At 58.7% G+C, this 24,286-nt stretch overlaps 1 protein-coding gene across 1 annotated transcript in view; it reads left to right on the top strand.

Annotated features, from left to right (window-relative positions):
- Positions 1 to 24,286, top strand: part of faxdc2 (fatty acid hydroxylase domain containing 2) — a gene marked incomplete at its 5' end in the record, with an annotated part of 68,415 nt that overhangs the window by 5,978 nt on the left and 38,151 nt on the right. The window contains one exon of the mRNA XM_070869918.1: positions 4,739 to 4,905. Coding sequence (XP_070726019.1) covers positions 4,739 to 4,905 — 167 coding nt within the window. The remainder of the gene's footprint in view (positions 1 to 4,738; positions 4,906 to 24,286) is intronic.

The following is a 24,286-nucleotide window of genomic DNA, read 5'->3' as shown; positions in this document are numbered from 1 at the left end:
TTCTCCTTCATGTTTTTAACCAATTCCTGATGGAAAATTACGATTGAATCCACATCCACCACACTATCAGGCAGTGCATTCCAGATCCTAACCACTCGTTGCCTAAAAAGGGTTTTCCTCATGTTGCCTCTGGGTTTTTTTTGCCAATCACCTTAAATCTGTGCCCTCTGGTTATCGACCCTTCAGCCATTAGAAACTGTTTCTCTCCATCTACTCTGTCAAAACAGTCATAATTTTAAACACCTCGATCAAATCTCTTCATAACCTTCTCTGTTCGAAGGAGAACAACCCCAGCTTCTCCAGTCTCTCCACAAACGTGTAGTCCTGAATACCTGGGACCATTCCAGTAAATCTCCCTCTGCGCTCTCTGCCAGGCCGTGACATCCGTCCTAAAGTGCGGGGCCCACAATTGGCCACAGTACTCCAGCCCGGCCCAACCAGAGATTTTTAAAGTTTTAGCATAACCTCCCTGCTTTCATACGCGATTGAAAAAGCCAAAAATCCCGTATAGTTTTTTAACACTGCCTTCTGAACTTGTCCAGTCATCTTCAAAGATTTGTGTACGTATACCCCCAGGTCTGTCTGTTCATTTAAAATTGTCTTTCCTCATTCTTCCTACCAAAATGTATCACTTCCCACTTGTCTGTTAAATTTCATCTGCCACGTGTTTGCCCATTTCATCATCTCTTCTTCTGCAGTCCCGCGGAGTCGAGGATGACTTGATTCCACACCAATATGAGTTCTGTGGGGACTGATGAGACCAATGTGGGACCTACAGTCTCTGTCACAGGTGGGGCAGAAGGTGGTTGGAGGGATGGGTGGGTGGGGGGCTTGGTTTGTCGTGCGCTCCTTCCGCTGTTTGTACTTGTTTTCCGCGTGCTCCCGACGAAGAGACTCGAGGTGTTCGGCGCATTCCCGGACGCTTTTCCTCCACTTTGAGCAGTCTTGGGCCAGGGATTCCCAAGAGTTGGTGGGGACATTACATTTTTTTCAAGGAGGATTTAAGGGTGTCCTTGAAGCGTTTTCTCTGCCCACCTGGGACTTGCTTGCCGTGTCGGAGCTGAAGTAGAGCACTTGTTTCGGGAGTCTAGTATCGGGCATGCGGACAATGTGACCTGCCCATCGGAGCTGGTCGAGCGTGGGCAATGTTTCGATGCTGGGGATGTTGGTCTGAGCGAGAACGCTGACGTTGGTGTGTCTGTCCTGCCAGTGGATTTGCAGGATTTTGCGGAGGCAGCGTTGGTGGTACTTCTCCAGTGCTTTGAGGTGCCTGCTGTACATAGTCCATGTCTCTGAGCCATACAGGAGGGCGGGTATCACTGCTCTGTAGACCATGAGCTTGGTGCCGGGTTTGAGATCCTGGGCTTCGAACACTCTTTTCCTCAGGTGGCCGAAGGCTGCGCTGGCGCACTGCACTGACTTCGTCATCGATGTCTGTCCATTTCCCAGTCTGTCTGTGTCCTGAGTCTGTTACTATCCTCCTCACTGTTCACTACATTTCCCAGTTTTGTGTCATCTGCAAACTTTGAAATGATGCCCTGTATACCCAAGTCCAGGTCAGTAATATATATCAGAAAGATCAGTGGTCCCAGTAACCCCCCCGAGGGACACCAGGGTATACTTCCCTCCAGTCTGATAAACAACCGTTCACCACTACTCCCTGCTCTGTCCCTCAGCCAATGTCTTCATCATACGTGCTCCCTCGAGTCGAGGATAACTTGCTTCCACGCCAAAAAGGGACGAGTTCACAGGTGTTTCAAAGAAGGACCTGAACTACATGTTGAAGGGTGGAAGTTGCCTGTGGGTGGATTGTTTTAACGTGGGGTGACCGTTGCACTCCAGCCACCACACGGGCTTGACAGAGTGAGGTCTTGGTCCAGTGGCAAGGGTTAACCAGGACAACTGGAGATCTGCTCTGCTGCACGGACCCAGTGCGCCCACATATCGCAGTGTGGGCTGGGTCCGTGCTGCCCCTGGGCCCCTGGCCCTGAACTCACGTCTCTCCTGGACCCCGATCACATCCCTCCACAGTCTCTCGCCGCTCCTTCGCCGCTCCTGCTGTACCTGCCCACGCTCCAATCAGCGACCTGGACCTTGATGACGTCACTCTTCGCTGCCCTCGCCCTCCTGCACCAGCTCGCGCTGTACCTTGCCGTGGTACGATGCCCATGGTCGCTGCTCGCCGCTCCTTTTATGGCCCCGACCTGTCGCTGATGGTCCCTCGAAGGTCGGGGCCAATGTATCCACACTGTCACTGCCCCTTTAATCCCATGGGTTTCAATATTGCCAACAAGCCTATTATGTGGTACTTTTAAAGTCCATATACACATCAGCTGTGCTGCCCTTATCCACCTGTTCTCTTACTTCATCGAAGAACTCAGTCAACTTAGTCAAACACAATTTGCCTTTAACAAATCCGTGCTGACTTTCATTTATTAGCCCATACTTTTCCAAATGCCAATTAATTTTGTCCCAGATTATTGTCTCTAAGTTTCTCCAGTGGCGTTGGGCTCTCTCCCCTGGCTCCACTCCGATATCCAAGGAGGATTGGAAGTTTGTGGCCAGAGCCTCTGCATTTTTCACCCTTATTTCCCTCCGTAACCTGCGATACTTCTCATCCGCAACGGATGGCTTTTCTACTTTGAGGACTGCCAGCCTTGTGCCTTGTAGATCATGGAACTTGCCGCAGAATACCCAGCCTCTAACCTGCTCTGGTAGCCACAGTATTTATGTGGCTGGTCCAGTTAAGCTTCTGGTCAATGGTGACCCCCAGGACGTTGGTGGTGGGGGATTGGGCGATGGTAATGCTGTTGAATGTCAAGGGGCGGTGGTTAGACTCTCGCTTGTTGGAGATGGTCATGGCCGGCACTTGTGTGATGCGAATGAGGAGAAACTGGATCGACTGGGCCTGTATTCACTGGAGTTTAGAAGGATGAGAGGGGATCTCATAGAAACATATAAAATTCTGACGGGACTGGACAGGTTAGATGCAGGAAGAATGTTCCCGATGTTGAGGAAGTCCAGAACCAGGGGACACAGTCTAAGGATAAGGGGTAGGCCATTTAGGACTGAGATGAGGAGAAACTTCTTCACTCAGAGAGTTGTTAACCTGTGGAATTCCCTGCCGCAGAGAGTTGTTGATGCCACTTCATTGGATATATTCAAGAGGGAGTTAGATATGGCCCTTATGGCTAAAGGGATCAAGGGGTATTGAGAGAAAGCAGGAATGGGGTACTGAGGGAATGATCAGCCATGAACTTATTGAATGGTGGTGCTGGCTCAAAGAGCCGAATGGCCTACTCCTGCACCTATTTTCTATGTTTCTATGTTACTTGCCATTTATCAGCCCAAGCCTGAATGTTGTACAGGTCTTGCTGCACACATCCCCTTGACATTCAACGGCATTACCAAGGCCTCCTCCACCCACAACATCCTGGGGGTCAGCACTGACCAGAACCACCCGACCCCCACCCCTCCTCCACCACCACCACCACCCCAACTCTCTGCCCCCTCTCACCACCACCCCACCTCCCTTGCCCCCTCCCCCACCTCCCTTCCCCCTCCCCACCTCCCTTTACCCCCTCCCCCACCTCCCTTTACCCCCTCCCGTCCCCCCTCCCCACCTCCCTTCCCCCCTCCCCCACCTCCCGTCCCCCCCCTCCACACTCCCCATCTCCCTCCCCACCTCCCTTCCCCCCTCCACCTCCCTTCCCCCCCCTCTCTTCCCCCTTTCCCCCACCTCTCTTCCCCCCTTCCCCACCTCTCTTCCCCCTCCCCCACCTCCACCCCTCCCCCACCTCCACCTCCCCCCTCCCCCACTTCCCTTCCCCCCCTCCCCCACTTCCCTTCCCCCCCCTCCCCCACTTCCCTTCCCCCCCTCCCCCACTTCCCTTCCCCCCCTCCCCCACTTCCCTTCCCCCCCTCCCCCACTTCCCTTCCCCCCCTCCCCCACTTCCCTTCCCCCCCCTCCCCCACTTCCCTCCCCCCTCCCCCACTTCCCTTCCCCCCCTCCCCCACTTCCCTCCCCCCCCTCCCCCACTTCCTCCCCCCTCCCCTACCTCCCTTCCCCTCCCCCCTCCTCCCCCACCTCCCTTCCCCCTCCCCCCCCACCTCCTTTCCCCCTCCCTTTACCCCCTCCCCACCTCCCTTCCCCTCCCCCACCTCCCTTCCCCCTCCCTCACCTCCCTTCCCCCCTCCCCCACCTCCCTTCCCCCCTCCCCCACCTCCCTTCCCCCTCCCCCACCTCCCTTTCCCCTTCTCCCTTGCCCCCTCCCCCACCTCCCTTTACCCTCTCCCCCACCTCCCTTGCCCCTTCTCCCTTGCCCCTTCCCCCTCCCTTCCCCCCCTCCCCACCTCCCTTCCCCCTCCCCCACCTCCCTTCCCCCTCCCTTTACCCCCTCCCCCACCTCCCTTCCCCCCTCCCCTCCCCCCTCCCCCACCTCCCTTTCCCCTTCTCCCTTGCCCCCTCCCCCACCTCCCTTTACCCCCTCCCCCACCTCTCTTCTGCCCCCCCACCTATTCTCTCTTCTCTTGCACCCCCCCCCCCCACACACTTTCTATCTCTCCCCTCCCGCTGATTCAGTGGAGTTACAGACCTGAAGATATCCAGGTCTCTGTTAACGGCCCAAGAATGCCAGAAATTGCTGAGCCTGATGTACCAGTTATGCTGTGTGTGTGACAGGGATATGCAGGACTGCAGTGTTCCCACCCTCACTCACTGTTCTTGTCTGTTTCTCAGCTCTCCAACATGCTGCCACCAATGGTCGGGCCGATATTCCTGGGATCTCACGTAGCGACCATGATGCTGTGGTTTTCCTTGGCACTGTTGATTTCGACAGTGTCACACTGTGGTTACCATCTCCCTCTGCTCCCATCACCAGAGTTCCACGATTTTCATCACCTCAAGTAAGCTCCAAAAGATCAGTCTGAGCTTTGCAGCAGCCGGGAACGATGGTCGATTCCCCCGGAGAGCAGTTCAGTCGCACGAGACTGGCCGAAGTAAAGCAGCTGCTCGAAGCTCTTAAACATGGCAATTCCCCACAGTATTCAGAGTTTGTCTGTGATCGTGAGAGACCGCTGAGATCGGAGTGACCGTCCCTCGGACAGTAGCCACAGTTAGATCGGACTGACCGTCCCTCGGACTGTGGCCACAGTTAGATCGGACTGACCGTCCCTCGGACTGTGGCCACAGTTAGATCGGACTGACCGTCCCTCGGACTGTGGCCACAGTTACATCGGACTGACCGTCCCTCGGACTGTGGCCACAGTTAGATCGGACTGACCGTCCCTCGGACTGTGGCCACAGTTAGATCGGACTGACCGTCCCTCGGACTGTGGCCACAGTTAGATCGGACTGACCGTCCCTCGGACTGTGGCCACAGTTAGATCGAACTGACCGTCCCTCGGACTGTGGCCACAGTTAGATCGGACTGACCGTCCCTCGGACTGTGGCCACAGTTAGATCGGACTGACCGTCCCTCGGACTCAGGCCACAGTTAGATCAGACTGACCGTCCCTCGGACTCAGACCACAGTTAGATCGGACTGACCGTCCCTCGGACTGTGGCCACAGTGAGATCGGACTGACCGCCCCTCGGACTGTGGCCACAGTGAGATCGGACTGACCACCCCTCGGACTGTGGCCACAGTGAGATCGGACTGACCGTCCCTCGGACTGTGGCCACAGTGAGATCGGACTGACCGCCCCTCGGACTGTGGCCACAGTGAGATCGGACTGACCGTCCCTCGGACTCAGGCCACAGTTAGATCGGACTGACCGCCCCTCGGACTGTGGCCACAGTTAGATCGGACTGACCGCCCCTCGGACTGTGGCCACAGTTAGATCGGACTGACCGTCCCTCGGACTCAGGCCACAGTTAGATCGGACTGACCGCCCCTCGGACTGTGGCCACAGTTAGATCGGACTGACCGCCCCTCGGACTGTGGCCACAGTTAGATCGGACTGACCGTCCCTCGGACTCAGGCCACAGTTAGATCGGACTGACCGCCCCTCGGATTGTGGCCACAGTTAGATCGGACTGACCGTCCCTCGGACTGTGGCCACAGTGAGATCGGACTGACCGCCCCTCGGACTGTGGCCACAGTTAGATCGGACTGACCGCCCCTCGGACTGTGGCCACAGTTAGATCGAACTGACCGTCCCTCGGACTGTGGCCACAGTTAGATCGGACTGACCGTCCCTCGGACTGTGGCCACAGTTAGATCGGACTGACCGTCCCTCGGACTGTGGCCACAGTTGGATCGGACTGACCGTCCCTCGGACTCAGGCCACAGTTAGATCGGACTGACCGTCCCTCGGACTATGGCCACAGTTAGATCGGACTGACCATCCTGGGACTCAGGCCACAGTTAGATCAGACTAACCGTCCCTCGGACTATGGCCACAGTTCGATCGGACTGACCGTCCCTCGGACTGTGGCCACAGTTAGATCGGACTGACCGTCCCTCGGACTCAGGCCACAGTTAGATCGGACTGACCGTCCCTCGGACTCAGGCCACAGTTAGATCGGACTGACCGTTCCTCGGACTCAGGCCACAGTTAGATCGGACTGACCGTCCCTCGGACTGTGGCCACAGTTAGATCGGACTGACCGTCCCTCGGACTCAGGCCACAGTTAGATCGGACCGCCCGTCCCTCGGACTCAGGCCACAGTTAGATCGGACTGACCGTCCCTCGGACTCAGGCCACAGTTAGATCGGAGTGACCGTCCCTCGGACTGTGGCCACAGTTAGATCGGACTGACCGTCCCTCGGACTCAGGCCACAGTTAGATCGGACTGACCGTCCCTCGGACTCAGGCCACAGTTAGATCGGACTGACCGTCCCTCGGACTGTGGCCACAGTTAGATCGGACTGACCGTCCCTTGGACTGTGGCCACAGTTAGATCGGACTGACCGTCCCTCGGACTCAGGCCACAGTTAGATCGGACTGACCGTCCCTCTGACTCAGGCCACAGTTAGATCGGACTGACCGTCCCTCGGACTGTGTCCACAGTTAGATCGGACTGACCGTCCCTCGGACTGTTGCCACAGTTAGATCGGACTGACCGTCCCTCGGACTGTGGCCACAGTTAGATCGGACTGACCGTCCCTCGGACTGTGGCCACAGTTAGATCGGACTGACCGTCCCTCGGACTCAGGCCACAGTTAGATCGGACTGACCGTCCCTCGGACTGTGGCCACAGTTAGATCGGACTGACCGTCCCTCGGACTGTGTCCACAGTTAGATCGGACTGACCGTCCCTCGGACTGAGGCCACAGTTAGATCGGACTGACCGTCCCTCGGACTGTGGCCAGTTAGATTGACTGACCGTCCCTCGGACTCGGGCCACAGTTAGATCGGACTGACCGTCCCTCGGACTCGGGCCACAGTTAGATCGGACTGACCGTCCCTCGGACTCAGGCCACAGTTAGATCGGACTGACCGTCCCTCGGATTTAAGCCAGTTAGATCGGGCTGACCGTCCCTTGGACTGTGGCCACAGTTAGATCGGACTGACCGTCCCTCGGACTCAGGCCACAGTTAGATCAGACTGACCGTCCCTCGAACTGTGTCCACAGTTAGATCGGACTGACCGTCCCTCGGACTGTGGCCACAGTGAGATCGGACTGACCGTCCCTCGGACTGTGGCCACAGTTAGATCGGACTGACCGTCCCTCGGACTCAGGCCACAGTTAGATCGGACTGACCGTCCCTTGGACTGTGGCCACAGTTAGATCGGACTGACCGTCCCTCGGACTGTGGCCACAGTTAGATCGGACTGACCGTCCCTCGGACTCAGGCCACAGTTAGATAGGACTGACCGTCCCTCGGACTCAGGCCACAGTTAGATCAGACTAACCGTCCCTCGGACTATGGCCACAGTTAGATCGGACTGACCGTCCCTCGGACTGTGGCCACAGTTAGATCGGACTGACCGTCCCTCGGACTCAGGCCACAGTTAGATCGGACTGACCGTACCTCGGACTGTGGCCACAGTTAGATCGGACTGACCGTCCCCCGGACTCAGGCCACAGTTAGATCGGACTGACCGTCCCTCGGACTCAGGTCACAGTTAGATCGGACTGACCGTCCCTCGGACTCAGGCCACAGTTAGATCGGACTGACCGTCCCTCGGACTGTGGCCACAGTTAGATCGGACTGACCGTCCCTCGGACTGTGGCCACAGTTAGATCGGACTGACCGTCCCTCGGACTGTGGCCACAGTTAGATCGGACTGACCGTCCCTCGGACTCAGGCCACAGTTAGATCGGACTGACCGTCCCTCGGACTCAGGCCACAGTTAGATCGGACTGACCGTCCCTCGGACTCAGGCCACAGTTAGATCGGACTGACCGTCCCTCGGACTGTGGCCACAGTTAGATCGGACTGACCGTCCCTCGGACTGTGGCCACAGTTAGATCGGACTGACCGTCCCTCGGACTGTGGCCACAGTTAGATCGGACTGACCGTCCCTCGGACTGTGGCCACAGTTAGATCGGACTGACCGTTCCTCGGACTGTGGCCACAGTTAGATCGGACTGACCGTCCCTCGGACTGTGGCCACAGTTAGATCGGACTGACCGTCCCTCGGACTCAGGCCACAGTTAGATCGGACTGACCGTCCCTCGGACTCAGGCCACAGTTAGATCGGACTGACCGTCCCTCGGACTGTGGCCACAGTTAGATCGGACTGACCGTCCCTCGGACTGTGACCACAGTTAGATCGGACTGACCGTCCCTCGGACTGTGGCCACAGTTAGATCGGACTGACCGTCCCTCGGACTGTGGCCACAGTTAGATCGGACTGACCGTCCCTCGGACTGTGTCCACAGTTAGATCGGACTGACCGTCCCTCGGACTCAGGCCACAGTTAGATCGGACTGACCGTCCCTCGGACTGTGGCCATAGTTAGATCGGACTGACCGTCCCTCGGACTGTGGCCACAGTTAGATCGGACTGACCGTCCCTCGGACTGTGGCCACAGTTAGATCGGACTGACCGTCCCTCGGACTGTGGCCACAGTTAGATCGGACTGACCGTCCCTCGGACTGAGGCCACAGTTAGATCGGACTGACCGTCCCTCGGACTGTGGCCTCAGTTAGATCAGACTGACCGTCCCTCGGACTACGGCCACAGTTAGATCGGACTGACCGTCCCTCGGACTCAAGCCAGTTAGATCGGGCTGACCGTCCCTCGGACTGTGGCCACAGTTAGATCGGACTGACCGTCCCTCGGACTCAGGCCACAGTTAGATCAGACTGACCGTCCCTCGGACTGTGTCCACAGTTAGATCGGACTGACCATCCCTCGGACTGTGTCCACAGTTAGATCGGACTGACCGTCCCTCGGACTGTGGCCACAGTTAGATCGGACTGACCGTCCCTCGGACTGTGGCCACAGTTAGATCGGACTGACCGTCCCTCGGACTGTGGCCACAGTTAGATCGGACTGACCGTCCCTCGGACTGTGGCCACAGTTAGATCGGACTGACCGTCCCTCGGACTCAGGCCACAGTTAGATCGGACTGACCGTCCCTCGGACTATGGCCACAGTTAGATCGGACTGACCGTCCCTCGGACTCTGGCCACAGTTAGATCAGACTGACGGTCCCTCGGACTATGGCCACAGTTAGATCGGACTGACCGTCCCTCGGACTCAGGCCACAGTTATTCCGGACTGACCGTCCCTCAGACTGTGGCCACAGTTAGATCAGACTGACCGTCCCTCGGACCATGGCCACAGTTAGATCGGACTGACCGTCCCTCGGACTCAAGCCAGTTAGATCGGGCTGACCGTCCCTCGGACTGTGGCCACAGTTAGATCGGACTGACCGTCCCTCGGACTCAGGCCACAGTTAGATCAGACTGACCGTCCCTCGGACTGTGTCCACAGTTAGATCGGACTGACCGTCCCTCGGACTGTGTCCACAGTTAGATCGGACTGACCGTCCCTCGGACTGTGGCCACAGTTAGATCGGACTGACCGTCCCTCAGACTGTGGCCACAGTTAGATCGGACTGACCGTCCCTCGGACTGTGGCCACAGTTAGATCGGACTGACCGTCCCTCGGACTGTGGCCACAGTTAGATCGGACTGACCGTCCCTCGGACTGTGGCCACAGTTAGATCGGACTGACCGTCCCTCGGACTGTGGCCACAGTTAGATCGGACTGACCGTCCCTCGGACTCAGGCCACAGTTAGATCGGACTGACCGTCCCTCGGACTGTGGCCACAGTTAGATCGGACTGACCGTCCCTCGGACTCGGGCCACAGTTAGATCGGACTGACCGTCCCTCGGACTCAGGCCACAGTTAGATCGGACTGACCGTCCCTCGGACTCAGGCCACAGTTAGATCGGACTGACCGTCCCTCGGACTGTGGCCACAGTTAGATCGGACTGACCGTCCCTCGGACTCAGGCCACAGTTAGATCGGACTGACCGTCCCTCGGACTCAGACCACAGTTAGATCGATCTGATCCTCCCTCGGACTGTGGCCACAGTTAGATCGGACTGACCGTCCCTCGGACTCAGGCCACAGTTAGATCGGACTGACCGTCCCTCGGACTGTGGCCACAGTTAGATCGGACTGACCGTCCCTTGGACTGTGGCCACAGTTAGATCGGACTGACCCTCCCTCGGACTCAGGCCACAGTTAGATCGGACTGACCGTCCCTCGGACTGTGGCCACAGTTAGATCAGACTGACCGTCCCTCGGACTGTGGCCACAGTTAGATCGGACTGACCGTCCCTCGGACTCAGACCACAGTTAGATCGGACTGACCGTCTCTCGGACTGTGGCCACAGTTAGATCGGACTGACCGTCCCTCGGACTCAGGCCACAGTTAGATCGGACTGACCGTCCCTCGGACTGTGGCCACAGTTAGATCGGACTGACCGTCCCTCGGACTGTGGCCACAGTTAGATCAGACTGACCGTCCCTCGGACTGTGGCCACAGTTAGATCGGACTGACCGTCCCTCGGACTCAAGCCACAGTTAGATCGGACTGACCGTCCCTCGGACTGTGGCCACAGTTAGATCGGACTGACCCTCCCTCGGACTCAGGCCACAGTTAGATCGGACTGACCTTCCCTCGGACTCAGACCACAGTTAGATCGGACTGACCGTCCCTCGGACTGTGGCCACAGTTAGATCCGACTGACCGTCCCTTGGACTGTGGCCACAGTTAGATCGGACTGACCGTCCCTCGGACTCAGGCCACAGTTAGATCGGACTGACCGTCCCTCGGACTGTGGCCACAGTTAGATCAGACTGACCGTCCCTCGGACCATGGCCACAGTTAGATCGGACTGACCGTCCCTCGGATTTAAGCCAGTTAGATCGGGCTGACCGTCCCTCGGACTGTGGCCACAGTTAGATCGGACTGACCGTCCCTCGGACTCAGGCCACAGTTAGATCAGACTGACCGTCCCTCGGACTGTGTCCACAGTTAGATCGGACTGACCATCCCTCGGACTGTGGCCACAGTGAGATCGGACTGACCGTCCCTCGGACTGTGGCCACAGTTAGATCGGACTGACCGTCCCTCGGACTCAGGCCACAGTTAGATCGGACTGACCGTCCCTTGGACTGTGGCCACAGTTAGATCGGACTGACCGTCCCTCGGACTGTGGCCACAGTTAGATCGGACTGACCGTCCCTCGGACTCAGGCCACAGTTAGATCGGACTGACCGTCCCTCGGACTCAGGCCACAGTTAGATCAGACTAACCGTCCCTCGGACTATGGCCACAGTTAGATCGGACTGACCGTCCCTCAGACTGTGGCCACAGTTAGATCGGACTGACCGTCCCTCGGACTCAGGCCACAGTTAGATCGGACTGACCGTACCTCGGACTGTGGCCACAGTTAGATCGGACTGACCGTCCCTCGGACTCAGGCCACAGTTAGATCGGACTGACCGTCCCTCGGACTCAGGCCACAGTTAGATCGGACTGACCGTCCCTCGGACTCAGGCCACAGTTAGATCGGACTGACCGTCCCTCGGACTGTGGCCACAGTTAGATCGGACTGACCGTCCCTCGGACTGTGGCCACAGTTAGATCGGACTGACCGTCCCTCGGACTCAAGCCAGTTAGATCGGGCTGACCGTCCCTCGGACTGTGGCCACAGTTAGATCGGACTGACCGTCCCTCGGACTCAGGCCACAGTTAGATCGGACTGACCGTCCCTTGGACTGTGGCCACAGTTAGATCGGACTGACCGTCCCTCGGACTGTGGCCACAGTTAGATCGGACTGACCGTCCCTCGGACTCAGGCCACAGTTAGATCGGACTGACCGTCCCTCGGACTCAGGCCACAGTTAGATCAGACTAACCGTCCCTCGGACTATGGCCACAGTTAGATCGGACTGACCGTCCCTCAGACTGTGGCCACAGTTAGATCGGACTGACCGTCCCTCGGACTCAGGCCACAGTTAGATCGGACTGACCGTACCTCGGACTGTGGCCACAGTTAGATCGGACTGACCGTCCCTCGGACTCTGGCCACAGTTAGATCAGACTGACGGTCCCTCGGACTATGGCCACAGTTAGATCGGACTGACCGTCCCTCGGACTCAGGCCACAGTTATTCCGGACTGACCGTCCCTCAGACTGTGGCCACAGTTAGATCAGACTGACCGTCCCTCGGACCATGGCCACAGTTAGATCGGACTGACCGTCCCTCGGACTCAAGCCAGTTAGATCGGGCTGACCGTCCCTCGGACTGTGGCCACAGTTAGATCGGACTGACCGTCCCTCGGACTCAGGCCACAGTTAGATCAGACTGACCGTCCCTCGGACTGTGTCCACAGTTAGATCGGACTGACCGTCCCTCGGACTGTGTCCACAGTTAGATCGGACTGACCGTCCCTCGGACTGTGGCCACAGTTAGATCGGACTGACCGTCCCTCAGACTGTGGCCACAGTTAGATCGGACTGACCGTCCCTCGGACTGTGGCCACAGTTAGATCGGACTGACCGTCCCTCGGACTGTGGCCACAGTTAGATCGGACTGACCGTCCCTCGGACTGTGGCCACAGTTAGATCGGACTGACCGTCCCTCGGACTGTGGCCACAGTTAGATCGGACTGACCGTCCCTCGGACTCAGGCCACAGTTAGATCGGACTGACCGTCCCTCGGACTGTGGCCACAGTTAGATCGGACTGACCGTCCCTCGGACTGTGGCCACAGTTAGATCGGACTGACCGTCCCTCGGACTGTGTCCACAGTTAGATCGGACTGACCGTCCCTCGGACTGCGGCCACAGTTAGATCGGACTGACCGTCCCTCGGACTCGGGCCACAGTTAGATCGGACTGACCGTCCCTCGGACTCGGGCCACAGTTAGATCGGACTGACCGTCCCTCGGACTCAGGCCACAGTTAGATCGGACTGACCGTCCCTCGGACTCAGGCCACAGTTAGATCGGACTGACCGTCCCTCGGACTGTGGCCACAGTTAGATCGGACTGACCGTCCCTCGGACTCAGGCCACAGTTAGATCGGACTGACCGTCCCTCGGACTCAGACCACAGTTAGATCGATCTGATCCTCCCTCGGACTGTGGCCACAGTTAGATCGGACTGACCGTCCCTCGGACTCAGGCCACAGTTAGATCGGACTGACCGTCCCTCGGACTGTGGCCACAGTTAGATCGGACTGACCCTCCCTCGGACTCAGGCCACAGTTAGATCGGACTGACCGTCCCTCGGACTGTGGCCACAGTTAGATCAGACTGACCGTCCCTCGGACTGTGGCCACAGTTAGATCGGACTGACCGTCCCTCGGACTCAGACCACAGTTAGATCGGACTGACCGTCTCTCGGACTGTGGCCACAGTTAGATCGGACTGACCGTCCCTCGGACTCAGGCCACAGTTAGATCGGACTGACCGTCCCTCGGACTGTGGCCACAGTTAGATCGGACTGACCGTCCCTCGGACTGTGGCCACAGTTAGATCGGACTGACCGTCCCTCGGACTGTGGCCACAGTTAGATCGGACTGACCGTCCCTCGGACTGTGGCCACAGTTAGATCGGACTGACCGTCCCTCGGACTGTGGCCACAGTTAGATCGGACTGACCGTCCCTCGGACTCAAGCCACAGTTAGATCGGACTGACCGTCCCTCGGACTCAAGCCACAGTTAGATCGGACTGACCGTCCCTCGGACTCAAGCCACAGTTAGATCGGACTGACCGTCCCTCGGACTGTGGCCACAGTTAGATCGGACTGACCCTCCCTCGGACTCAGGCCACAGTTAGATCGGACTGACCTTCCCTCGGACTCAGACCACAGTTAGATCGGACTGACCGTCCCTCGGACTGTGGCCACAGTTAGATCCGACTGACCGTCCCTCGGACTGTGGCCACAGTTAGATCGGACTGACCGTCCCTCGGACTCAGGCCACAGTTAGATCGGACTGACCGTCCCTCGGACTGTGGCCACAGTTAGATCAGACTGACCGTCCCTCGGACCATGGCCACAGTTAGATCGGACTGACCGTCCCTCGGATTTAAGCCAGTTAGATCGGGCTGACCGTCCCTCGGACTGTGGCCACAGTTAGATCGGACTGACCGTCCCTCGGACTCAGGCCACAGTTAGATCAGACTGACCGTCCCTCGGACTGTGTCCACAGTTAGATCGGACTGACCATCCCTCGGACTGTGGCCACAGTGAGATCAGACTGACCGTCCCTCGGACTGTGGCCACAGTTAGATCGGACTGACCGTCCCTCGGACTCAGGCCACAGTTAGATCGGACTGACCGTCCCTTGGACTGTGGCCACAGTTAGATCGGACTGACCGTCCCTCGGACTGTGGCCACAGTTAGATCGGACTGACCGTCCCTCGGACTCAGGCCACAGTTAGATCGGACTGACCGTCCCTCGGACTCAGGCCACAGTTAGATCAGACTAACCGTCCCTCGGACTATGGCCACAGTTAGATCGGACTGACCGTCCCTCAGACTGTGGCCACAGTTAGATCGGACTGACCGTCCCTCGGACTCAGGCCACAGTTAGATCGGACTGACCGTACCTCGGACTGTGGCCACAGTTAGATCGGACTGACCGTCCCTCGGACTCAGGCCACAGTTAGATCGGACTGACCGTCCCTCGGACTCAGGCCACAGTTAGATCGGACTGACCGTCCCTCGGACTCAGGCCACAGTTAGATCGGACTGACCGTCCCTCGGACTGTGGCCACAGTTAGATCGGACTGACCGTCCCTCGGACTGTGGCCACAGTTAGATCGGACTGACCGTCCCTCGGACTGTGGCCACAGTTAGATCGGACTGACCGTCCCTCGGACTCAGGCCACAGTTAGATCGGACTGACCGTCCCTCGGACTCAGGCCACAGTTAGATCGGACTGACCGTCCCTCGGACTGTGGCCACAGTTAGATCGGACTGACCGTCCCTCGGACTCAGGCCACAGTTAGATCGGACTGACCGTCCCTCGGACTCAGGCCACAGTTAGATCGGACTGACCGTCCCTCGGACTGTGGCCACAGTTAGATCGGACTGACCGTCCCTCGGACTGTGGCCACAGTTAGATCGGACTGACCGTCCCTCGGACTGTGGCCACAGTTAGATCGGACTGACCGTCCCTCGGACTGTGGCCACAGTTAGATCGGACTGACCGTCCCTCGGACTGTGGCCACAGTTAGATCGGACTGACCGTCCCTCGGACTATGGCCACAGTTAGATCGGACTGACCGTCCCTCGGACTGTGTCCACAGTTAGATCGGACTGACCGTCCCTCGGACTCAGGCCACAGTTAGATCGGACTGACCGTCCCTCGGACTATGGCCACAGTTAGATCGGACTGACCATCCTGGGACTCAGGCCACAGTTAGATCAGACTAACCGTCCCTCGGACTATGGCCACAGTTCGATCGGACTGACCGTCCCTCGGACTGTGGCCACAGTTAGATCGGACTGACCGTCCCTCGGACTCAGGCCACAGTTAGATCGGACTGACCGTCCCTCGGACTCAGGCCACAGTTAGATCGGACTGACCGTCCCTCGGACTGTGGCCACAGTTAGATCGGACTGACCGTCCCTCGGACTGTGGCCACAGTTAGATCGGACTGACCGTCCCTCGGACTGTGGCCACAGTTAGATCGGACTGACCGTCCCTCGGACTGTGGCCACAGTTAGATCGGACTGACCGTCCCTCGGACTGTGGCCACAGTTAGATCGGACTGACCGTCCCTCGGACTATGGCCACAGTTAGATCGGACTGACCGTCCCTCGGACTGTGTCCACAGTTAGATCGGACTGACCGTCCCTCGGACTCAGGCCACAGTTAGATCGGACTGACCGTCCCTCGGACTATGGCCACAGTTAGATCGGACTGACCATCCTGGGACTCAGGCCACAGTTAGATCAGACTAACCGTCCCTCGGACTATGGCCACAGTTCGATCGGACTGACCGTCCCTCGGACTGTGGCCACAGTTAGATCGGACTGACCGTCCCTCGGACTCAGGCCACAGTTAGATCGGACTGACCGTCCCTCGGACTGTGGCCACAGTTAGATCGGACTGACCGTCCCTCGGACTGTGGCCACAGTTAGATCGGACTGACCGTCCCTCGGACTGTGGCCACAGTTAGATCGGACTGACCGTCCCTCGGACTGTGGCCACAGTTAGATCGGACTGACCGTCCCTCGGACTGTGGCCACAGTTAGATCGGACTGACCGTCCCTCGGACTGTGGCCACAGTTAGATCGGACTGACCGTCCCTCGGACTGTGTCCACAGTTAGATCGGACTGACCGTCCCTCGGACTCAGGCCACAGTTAGATCGGACTGACCGTCCCTCGGACTATGGCCACAGTTAGATCGGACTGACCATCCTGGGACTCAGGCCACAGTTAGATCAGACTAACCGTCCCTCGGACTATGGCCACAGTTCGATCGGACTGACCGTCCCTCGGACTGTGGCCACAGTTAGATCGGACTGACCGTCCCTCGGACTCAGGCCACAGTTAGATCGGACTGACCGTCCCTCGGACTCAGGCCACAGTTAGATCGGACTGACCGTCCCTCGGACTGTGGCCACAGTTAGATCGGACTGACCGTCCCTCGGACTGTGGCCACAGTTAGATCGGACTGACCGTCCCTCGGACTGTGGCCACAGTTAGATCGGACTGACCGTCCCTCGGACTGTGGCCACAGTTAGATCGGACTGACCGTCCCTCGGACTGTGGCCACAGTTAGATCGGACTGACCGTCCCTCGGACTATGGCCACAGTTAGATCGGACTGACCGTCCCTCGGACTGTGTCCACAGTTAGATCGGACTGACCGTCCCTCGGACTCAGGCCACAGTTAGATCGGACTGACCGTCCCTCGGACTATGGCCACAGTTAGATCGGACTGACCATCCTGGGACTCAGGCCACAGTTAGATCAGACTAACCGTCCCTCGGACTATGGCCACAGTTCGATCGGACTGACCGTCCCTCGGACTGTGGCCACAGTTAGATCGGACTGACCGTCCCTCGGACTCAGGCCACAGTTAGATCGGATTGACCGTCCCTCGGACTCAGGCCAAAGTTAGATCGGACTGACCGTTCCTCGGACTCAGGCCACAGTTAGATCGGACTGACCGTCCCTCGGACTGTGGCCACAGTTAGATCGGACTGACCGTCCCTCGGACTCAGGCCACAGTTAGATCGGACCGCCCGTCCCTCGGACTCAGGCCACAGTTAGATCGGACTGACCGTCCCTCGGACTCAGGCCACAGTTAGATCGGAGTGACCGTCCCTCGGACTCAGGCCACAGTTAGATCGGACTGACCGTCCCTCGGACTCAGGCCACAGTTAGATCGGACTGACCGTCCCTCGGACTGTGGCCACAGTTAGATCGGACTGACCGTCCCTCGGACTCAGGCCACAGTTAGATCGGACTGACCGTCCCTCGGACTGTGGCCACAGTTAGATCGGACTGACCGTCCCTCGGACTGTTGCCACAGTTAGATCGGACTGACCGTCCCTCGGACTGTGGCCACAGTTAGATCGGACTGACCGTCCCTCGGACTGTGGCCACAGTTAGATCGGACTGACCGTCCCTCGGACTGTGGCCACAATTAGATCGGACTGACCGTCCCTCGGACTGTTGCCACAGTTAGATCGGACTGACCGTCCCTCGGACTGTGGCCACAGTTAGATCGGACTGACCGTCCCACGGACTGAGGCCACAGTTAGATCGGACTGACCGTCCCTCGGACTGTGGCCACAGTTAGATCGGACTGACCGTCCCTCAGACTGTGGCCACAGTTAGATCGGACTGACCGTCCCTCGGACTGTGGCCACAGTTAGATCGGACTGACCGTCCCTCGGACTGTGGCCACAGTTAGATCGGACTGACCGTCCCTCGGACTGTGGCCACAGTTAGATCGGACTGACCGTCCCTCGGACTCAGGTCACAATTAGATCGAACTGACCGTCCCTCGGACTCAGGCCACAGTTAGATCGGACTGACCGTCCCTCGGACTGTGGCCACAGTTAGATCGGACTGACCGTCCCTCGGACTCAGGCCACAGTTAGATCGGACTGACCGTCTCTCGGACTGTGGCCACAGTTAGGTCGGACTGACCGTCCCTCGGACTGTGGCCACAGATAGATCGGACTGACCGTCCCTCGGACTGTGTCCACAGTTAGATCGGACTGACCGTCCCTCGGACTGTGGCCACAGTTAGATCGGACTGACCGTCCCTCGGACTGTGGCCACAGTTAGATCGGACTGACCGTCCCTCGGACTGTGGCCACAGTTAGATCGGACTGACCGTCCCTCGGACTCAGGCCACAGTTAGATCGGACTGACCGTCCCTCGGACTGTGGCCACAGTTAGATCGGACTGACCGTCCCTCGGACTCAGGCCACAGTTAGATCGGACTGACCGTCCCTCGGACTGTGGCCACAGTTAGATCGGACTGACCGTCCCTCGGACTGTGGCCACAGTTAGATCGGACTGACCGTCCCTCGGACTGTGGCCACAGTTAGATCGGACTGACCGTCCCTCGGACTGTGGCCACAGTTAGATCGGACTGACCGTCCCTCGGACTGTGGCCACAGTTAGATCGGACTGACCGTCCCTCGGACTGTGGCCACAGTTAGATCGGACTGACCGTCCCTCGGACTGTGTCCACAGTTAGATCGGACTGACCGTCCCTCGGACTCAGGCCACAGTTAGATCGGACTGACCGTCCCTCGGACTGTGGCCACAGTTAGATCGGACTGACCGTCCCAGGACTGTGGCCACAGTTAGATCGGACTGACCGTCCCTCGGACTGAGGCCACAGTTAGATCGGACTGACCGTCCCTCGGACTGTGGCCACAGTTAGATCGGACTGACCGTCCCAGGACTGTGGCCACAGTTAGATCGGACTGACCGTCCCTCGGACTGTGGCCACAGTTGGATCGGACTGACCGTCCCTCGGACTCAGGCCACAGTTAGATCGGACTGACCGTCCCTCGGACTATGGCCACAGTTAGATCGGACTGACCATCCTGGGACTCAGGCCACAGTTAGATCAGACTAACCGTCCCTCGGACTATGGCCACAGTTCGATCGGACTGACCGTCCCTCGGACTGTGGCCACAGTTAGATCGGACTGACCGTCCCTCGGACTCAGGCCACAGTTAGATCGGACTGACCGTCCCTCGGACTCAGGCCACAGTTAGATCGGACTGACCGTTCCTCGGACTCAGGCCACAGTTAGATCGGACTGACTGTCCCTCGGACTGTGGCCACAGTTAGATCGGACTGACCGTCCCTCGGACTCAGGCCACAGTTAGATCGGACCGCCCGTCCCTCGGACTATGGCCACAGTTAGATCGGACTGACCGTCCCTCAGACTGTGGCCACAGTTAGATCGGACTGACCGTCCCTCGGACTCAGGCCACAGTTAGATCGGACTGACCGTACCTCGGACTGTGGCCACAGTTAGATCGGACTGACCGTCCCTCGGACTCAGGCCACAGTTAGATTGGACTGACCGTCCCTCGGACTCAGGCCACAGTTAGATCGGACTGACCGTCCCTCGGACTGTGGCCACAGTTAGATCGGACTGACCGTCCCTCGGACTGTGGCCACAGTTAGATCGGACTGACCGTCCCTCGGACTGTGGCCACAGTTAGATCGGACTGACCGTCCCTCGGACTCAAGCCAGTTAGATCGGGCTGACCGTCCCTCGGACTGTGGCCACAGTTAGATCGGACTGACCGTCCCTCGGACTCAGGCCACAGTTAGATCGGACTGACCGTCCCTTGGACTGTGGCCACAGTTAGATCGGACTGACCGTCCCTCGGACTATGGCCACAGTTAGATCGGACTGACCGTCCCTCGGACTGTGGCCACAGTTAGATCGGACTGACCGTCCCTCGGACTCAGGCCACAGTTAGATCGGACTGACCGTCCCTCGGACTGTGGCCACAGTTAGATCGGACTGACCGTCCCTCGGACTGTTGCCACAGTTAGATCGGACTGACCGTCCCTCGGACTGTGGCCACAGTTAGATCGGACTGACCGTCCCTCGGACTGTGGCCACAGTTAGATCGGACTGACCGTCCCTCGGACTGTGGCCACAATTAGATCGGACTGACCGTCCCTCGGACTGTTGCCACAGTTAGATCGGACTGACCGTCCCTCGGACTGTGGCCACAGTTAGATCGGACTGACCGTCCCACGGACTGAGGCCACAGTTAGATCGGACTGACCGTCCCTCGGACTGTGGCCACAGTTAGATCGGACTGACCGTCCCTCAGACTGTGGCCACAGTTAGATCGGACTGACCGTCCCTCGGACTGTGGCCACAGTTAGATCGGACTGACCGTCCCTCGGACTGTGGCCACAGTTAGATCGGACTGACCGTCCCTCGGACTGTGGCCACAGTTAGATCGGACTGACCGTCCCTCGGACTCAGGTCACAATTAGATCGAACTGACCGTCCCTCGGACTCAGGCCACAGTTAGATCGGACTGACCGTCCCTCGGACTGTGGCCACAGTTAGATCGGACTGACCGTCCCTCGGACTCAGGCCACAGTTAGATCGGACTGACCGTCTCTCGGACTGTGGCCACAGTTAGGTCGGACTGACCGTCCCTCGGACTGTGGCCACAGATAGATCGGACTGACCGTCCCTCGGACTGTGTCCACAGTTAGATCGGACTGACCGTCCCTCGGACTGTGGCCACAGTTAGATCGGACTGACCGTCCCTCGGACTGTGGCCACAGTTAGATCGGACTGACCGTCCCTCGGACTGTGGCCACAGTTAGATCGGACTGACCGTCCCTCGGACTCAGGCCACAGTTAGATCGGACTGACCGTCCCTCGGACTGTGGCCACAGTTAGATCGGACTGACCGTCCCTCGGACTCAGGCCACAGTTAGATCGGACTGACCGTCCCTCGGACTGTGGCCACAGTTAGATCGGACTGACCGTCCCTCGGACTGTGGCCACAGTTAGATCGGACTGACCGTCCCTCGGACTGTGGCCACAGTTAGATCGGACTGACCGTCCCTCGGACTGTGGCCACAGTTAGATCGGACTGACCGTCCCTCGGACTGTGGCCACAGTTAGATCGGACTGACCGTCCCTCGGACTCAGGCCACAGTTAGATCGGACTGACCGTCCCTCGGACTCGGGCCACAGTTAGATCGGACTGACCGTCCCTCGGACTGTGGCCACAGTTAGATCGGACTGACCGTCCCTCGGACTGTGGCCACAGTTAGATCGGACTGACCGTCCCTCGGACTGTGTCCACAGTTAGATCGGACTGACCGTCCCTCGGACTCAGGCCACAGTTAGATCGGACTGACCGTCCCTCGGACTGTGGCCACAGTTAGATCGGACTGACCGTCCCAGGACTGTGGCCACAGTTAGATCGGACTGACCGTCCCCGGACTGAGGCCACAGTTAGATCGGACTGACCGTCCCTCGGACTGTGGCCACAGTTAGATCGGACTGACCGTCCCAGGACTGTGGCCACAGTTAGATCGGACTGACCGTCCCTCGGACTGTGGCCACAGTTGGATCGGACTGACCGTCCCTCGGACTCAGGCCACAGTTAGATCGGACTGACCGTCCCTCGGACTATGGCCACAGTTAGATCGGACTGACCATCCTGGGACTCAGGCCACAGTTAGATCAGACTAACCGTCCCTCGGACTATGGCCACAGTTCGATCGGACTGACCGTCCCTCGGACTGTGGCCACAGTTAGATCGGACTGACCGTCCCTCGGACTCAGGCCACAGTTAGATCGGACTGACCGTCCCTCGGACTCAGGCCACAGTTAGATCGGACTGACCGTTCCTCGGACTCAGGCCACAGTTAGATCGGACTGACTGTCCCTCGGACTGTGGCCACAGTTAGATCGGACTGACCGTCCCTCGGACTCAGGCCACAGTTAGATCGGACCGCCCGTCCCTCGGACTATGGCCACAGTTAGATCGGACTGACCGTCCCTCAGACTGTGGCCACAGTTAGATCGGACTGACCGTCCCTCGGACTCAGGCCACAGTTAGATCGGACTGACCGTACCTCGGACTGTGGCCACAGTTAGATCGGACTGACCGTCCCTCGGACTCAGGCCACAGTTAGATCGGACTGACCGTCCCTCGGACTCAGGCCACAGTTAGATCGGACTGACCGTCCCTCGGACTCAGGCCACAGTTAGATCGGACTGACCGTCCCTCGGACTGTGGCCACAGTTAGATCGGACTGACCGTCCCTCGGACTGTGGCCACAGTTAGATCGGACTGACCGTCCCTCGGACTCAAGCCAGTTAGATCGGGCTGACCGTCCCTCGGACTGTGGCCACAGTTAGATCGGACTGACCGTCCCTCGGACTCAGGCCACAGTTAGATCGGACTGACCGTCCCTTGGACTGTGGCCACAGTTAGATCGGACTGACCGTCCCTCGGACTGTGGCCACAGTTAGATCGGACTGACCGTCCCTCGGACTCAGGCCACAGTTAGATCGGACTGACCGTCCCTCGGACTCAGGCCACAGTTAGATCAGACTAACCGTCCCTCGGACTATGGCCACAGTTAGATCGGACTGACCGTCCCTCAGACTGTGGCCACAGTTAGATCGGACTGACCGTCCCTCGGACTCAGGCCACAGTTAGATCGGACTGACCGTACCTCGGACTGTGGCCACAGTTAGATCGGACTGACCGTCCCTCGGACTCTGGCCACAGTTAGATCAGACTGACGGTCCCTCGGACTATGGCCACAGTTAGATCGGACTGACCGTCCCTCGGACTCAGGCCACAGTTATTCCGGACTGACCGTCCCTCAGACTGTGGCCACAGTTAGATCAGACTGACCGTCCCTCGGACCATGGCCACAGTTAGATCGGACTGACCGTCCCTCGGACTCAAGCCAGTTAGATCGGGCTGACCGTCCCTCGGACTGTGGCCACAGTTAGATCGGACTGACCGTCCCTCGGACTCAGGCCACAGTTAGATCAGACTGACCGTCCTTCGGACTGTGTCCACAGTTAGATCGGACTGACCGTCCCTCGGACTGTGTCCACAGTTAGATCGGACTGACCGTCCCTCGGACTGTGGCCACAGTTAGATCGGACTGACCGTCCCTCAGACTGTGGCCACAGTTAGATCGGACTGACCGTCCCTCGGACTGTGGCCACAGTTAGATCGGACTGACCGTCCCTCGGACTGTGGCCACAGTTAGATCGGACTGACCGTCCCTCGGACTGTGGCCACAGTTAGATCGGACTGACCGTCCCTCGGACTGTGGCCACAGTTAGATCGGACTGACCGTCCCTCGGACTCAGGCCACAGTTAGATCGGACTGACCGTCCCTCGGACTGTGGCCACAGTTAGATCGGACTGACCGTCCCTCGGACTGTGGCCACAGTTAGATCGGACTGACCGTCCCTCGGACTGTGTCCACAGTTAGATCGGACTGACCGTCCCTCGGACTGAGGCCACAGTTAGATCGGACTGACCGTCCCTCGGACTCGGGCCACAGTTAGATCGGACTGACCGTCCCTCGGACTCGGGCCACAGTTAGATCGGACTGACCGTCCCTCGGACTCAGGCCACAGTTAGATCGGACTGACCGTCCCTCGGACTCAGGCCACAGTTAGATCGGACTGACCGTCCCTCGGACTGTGGCCACAGTTAGATCGGACTGACCGTCCCTCGGACTCAGGCCACAGTTAGATCGGACTGACCGTCCCTCGGACTCAGACCACAGTTAGATCGATCTGATCCTCCCTCGGACTGTGGCCACAGTTAGATCGGACTGACC

Source organism: Pristiophorus japonicus, unplaced genomic scaffold (genome assembly GCF_044704955.1).
Source record: "Pristiophorus japonicus isolate sPriJap1 unplaced genomic scaffold, sPriJap1.hap1 HAP1_SCAFFOLD_1016, whole genome shotgun sequence".
NCBI classification, from domain to species: Eukaryota; Metazoa; Chordata; class Chondrichthyes; family Pristiophoridae; genus Pristiophorus; species Pristiophorus japonicus.
Note: the sequence above shows the minus strand (reverse complement) of the source record. Positions and strands in the feature narration are given on the sequence as shown.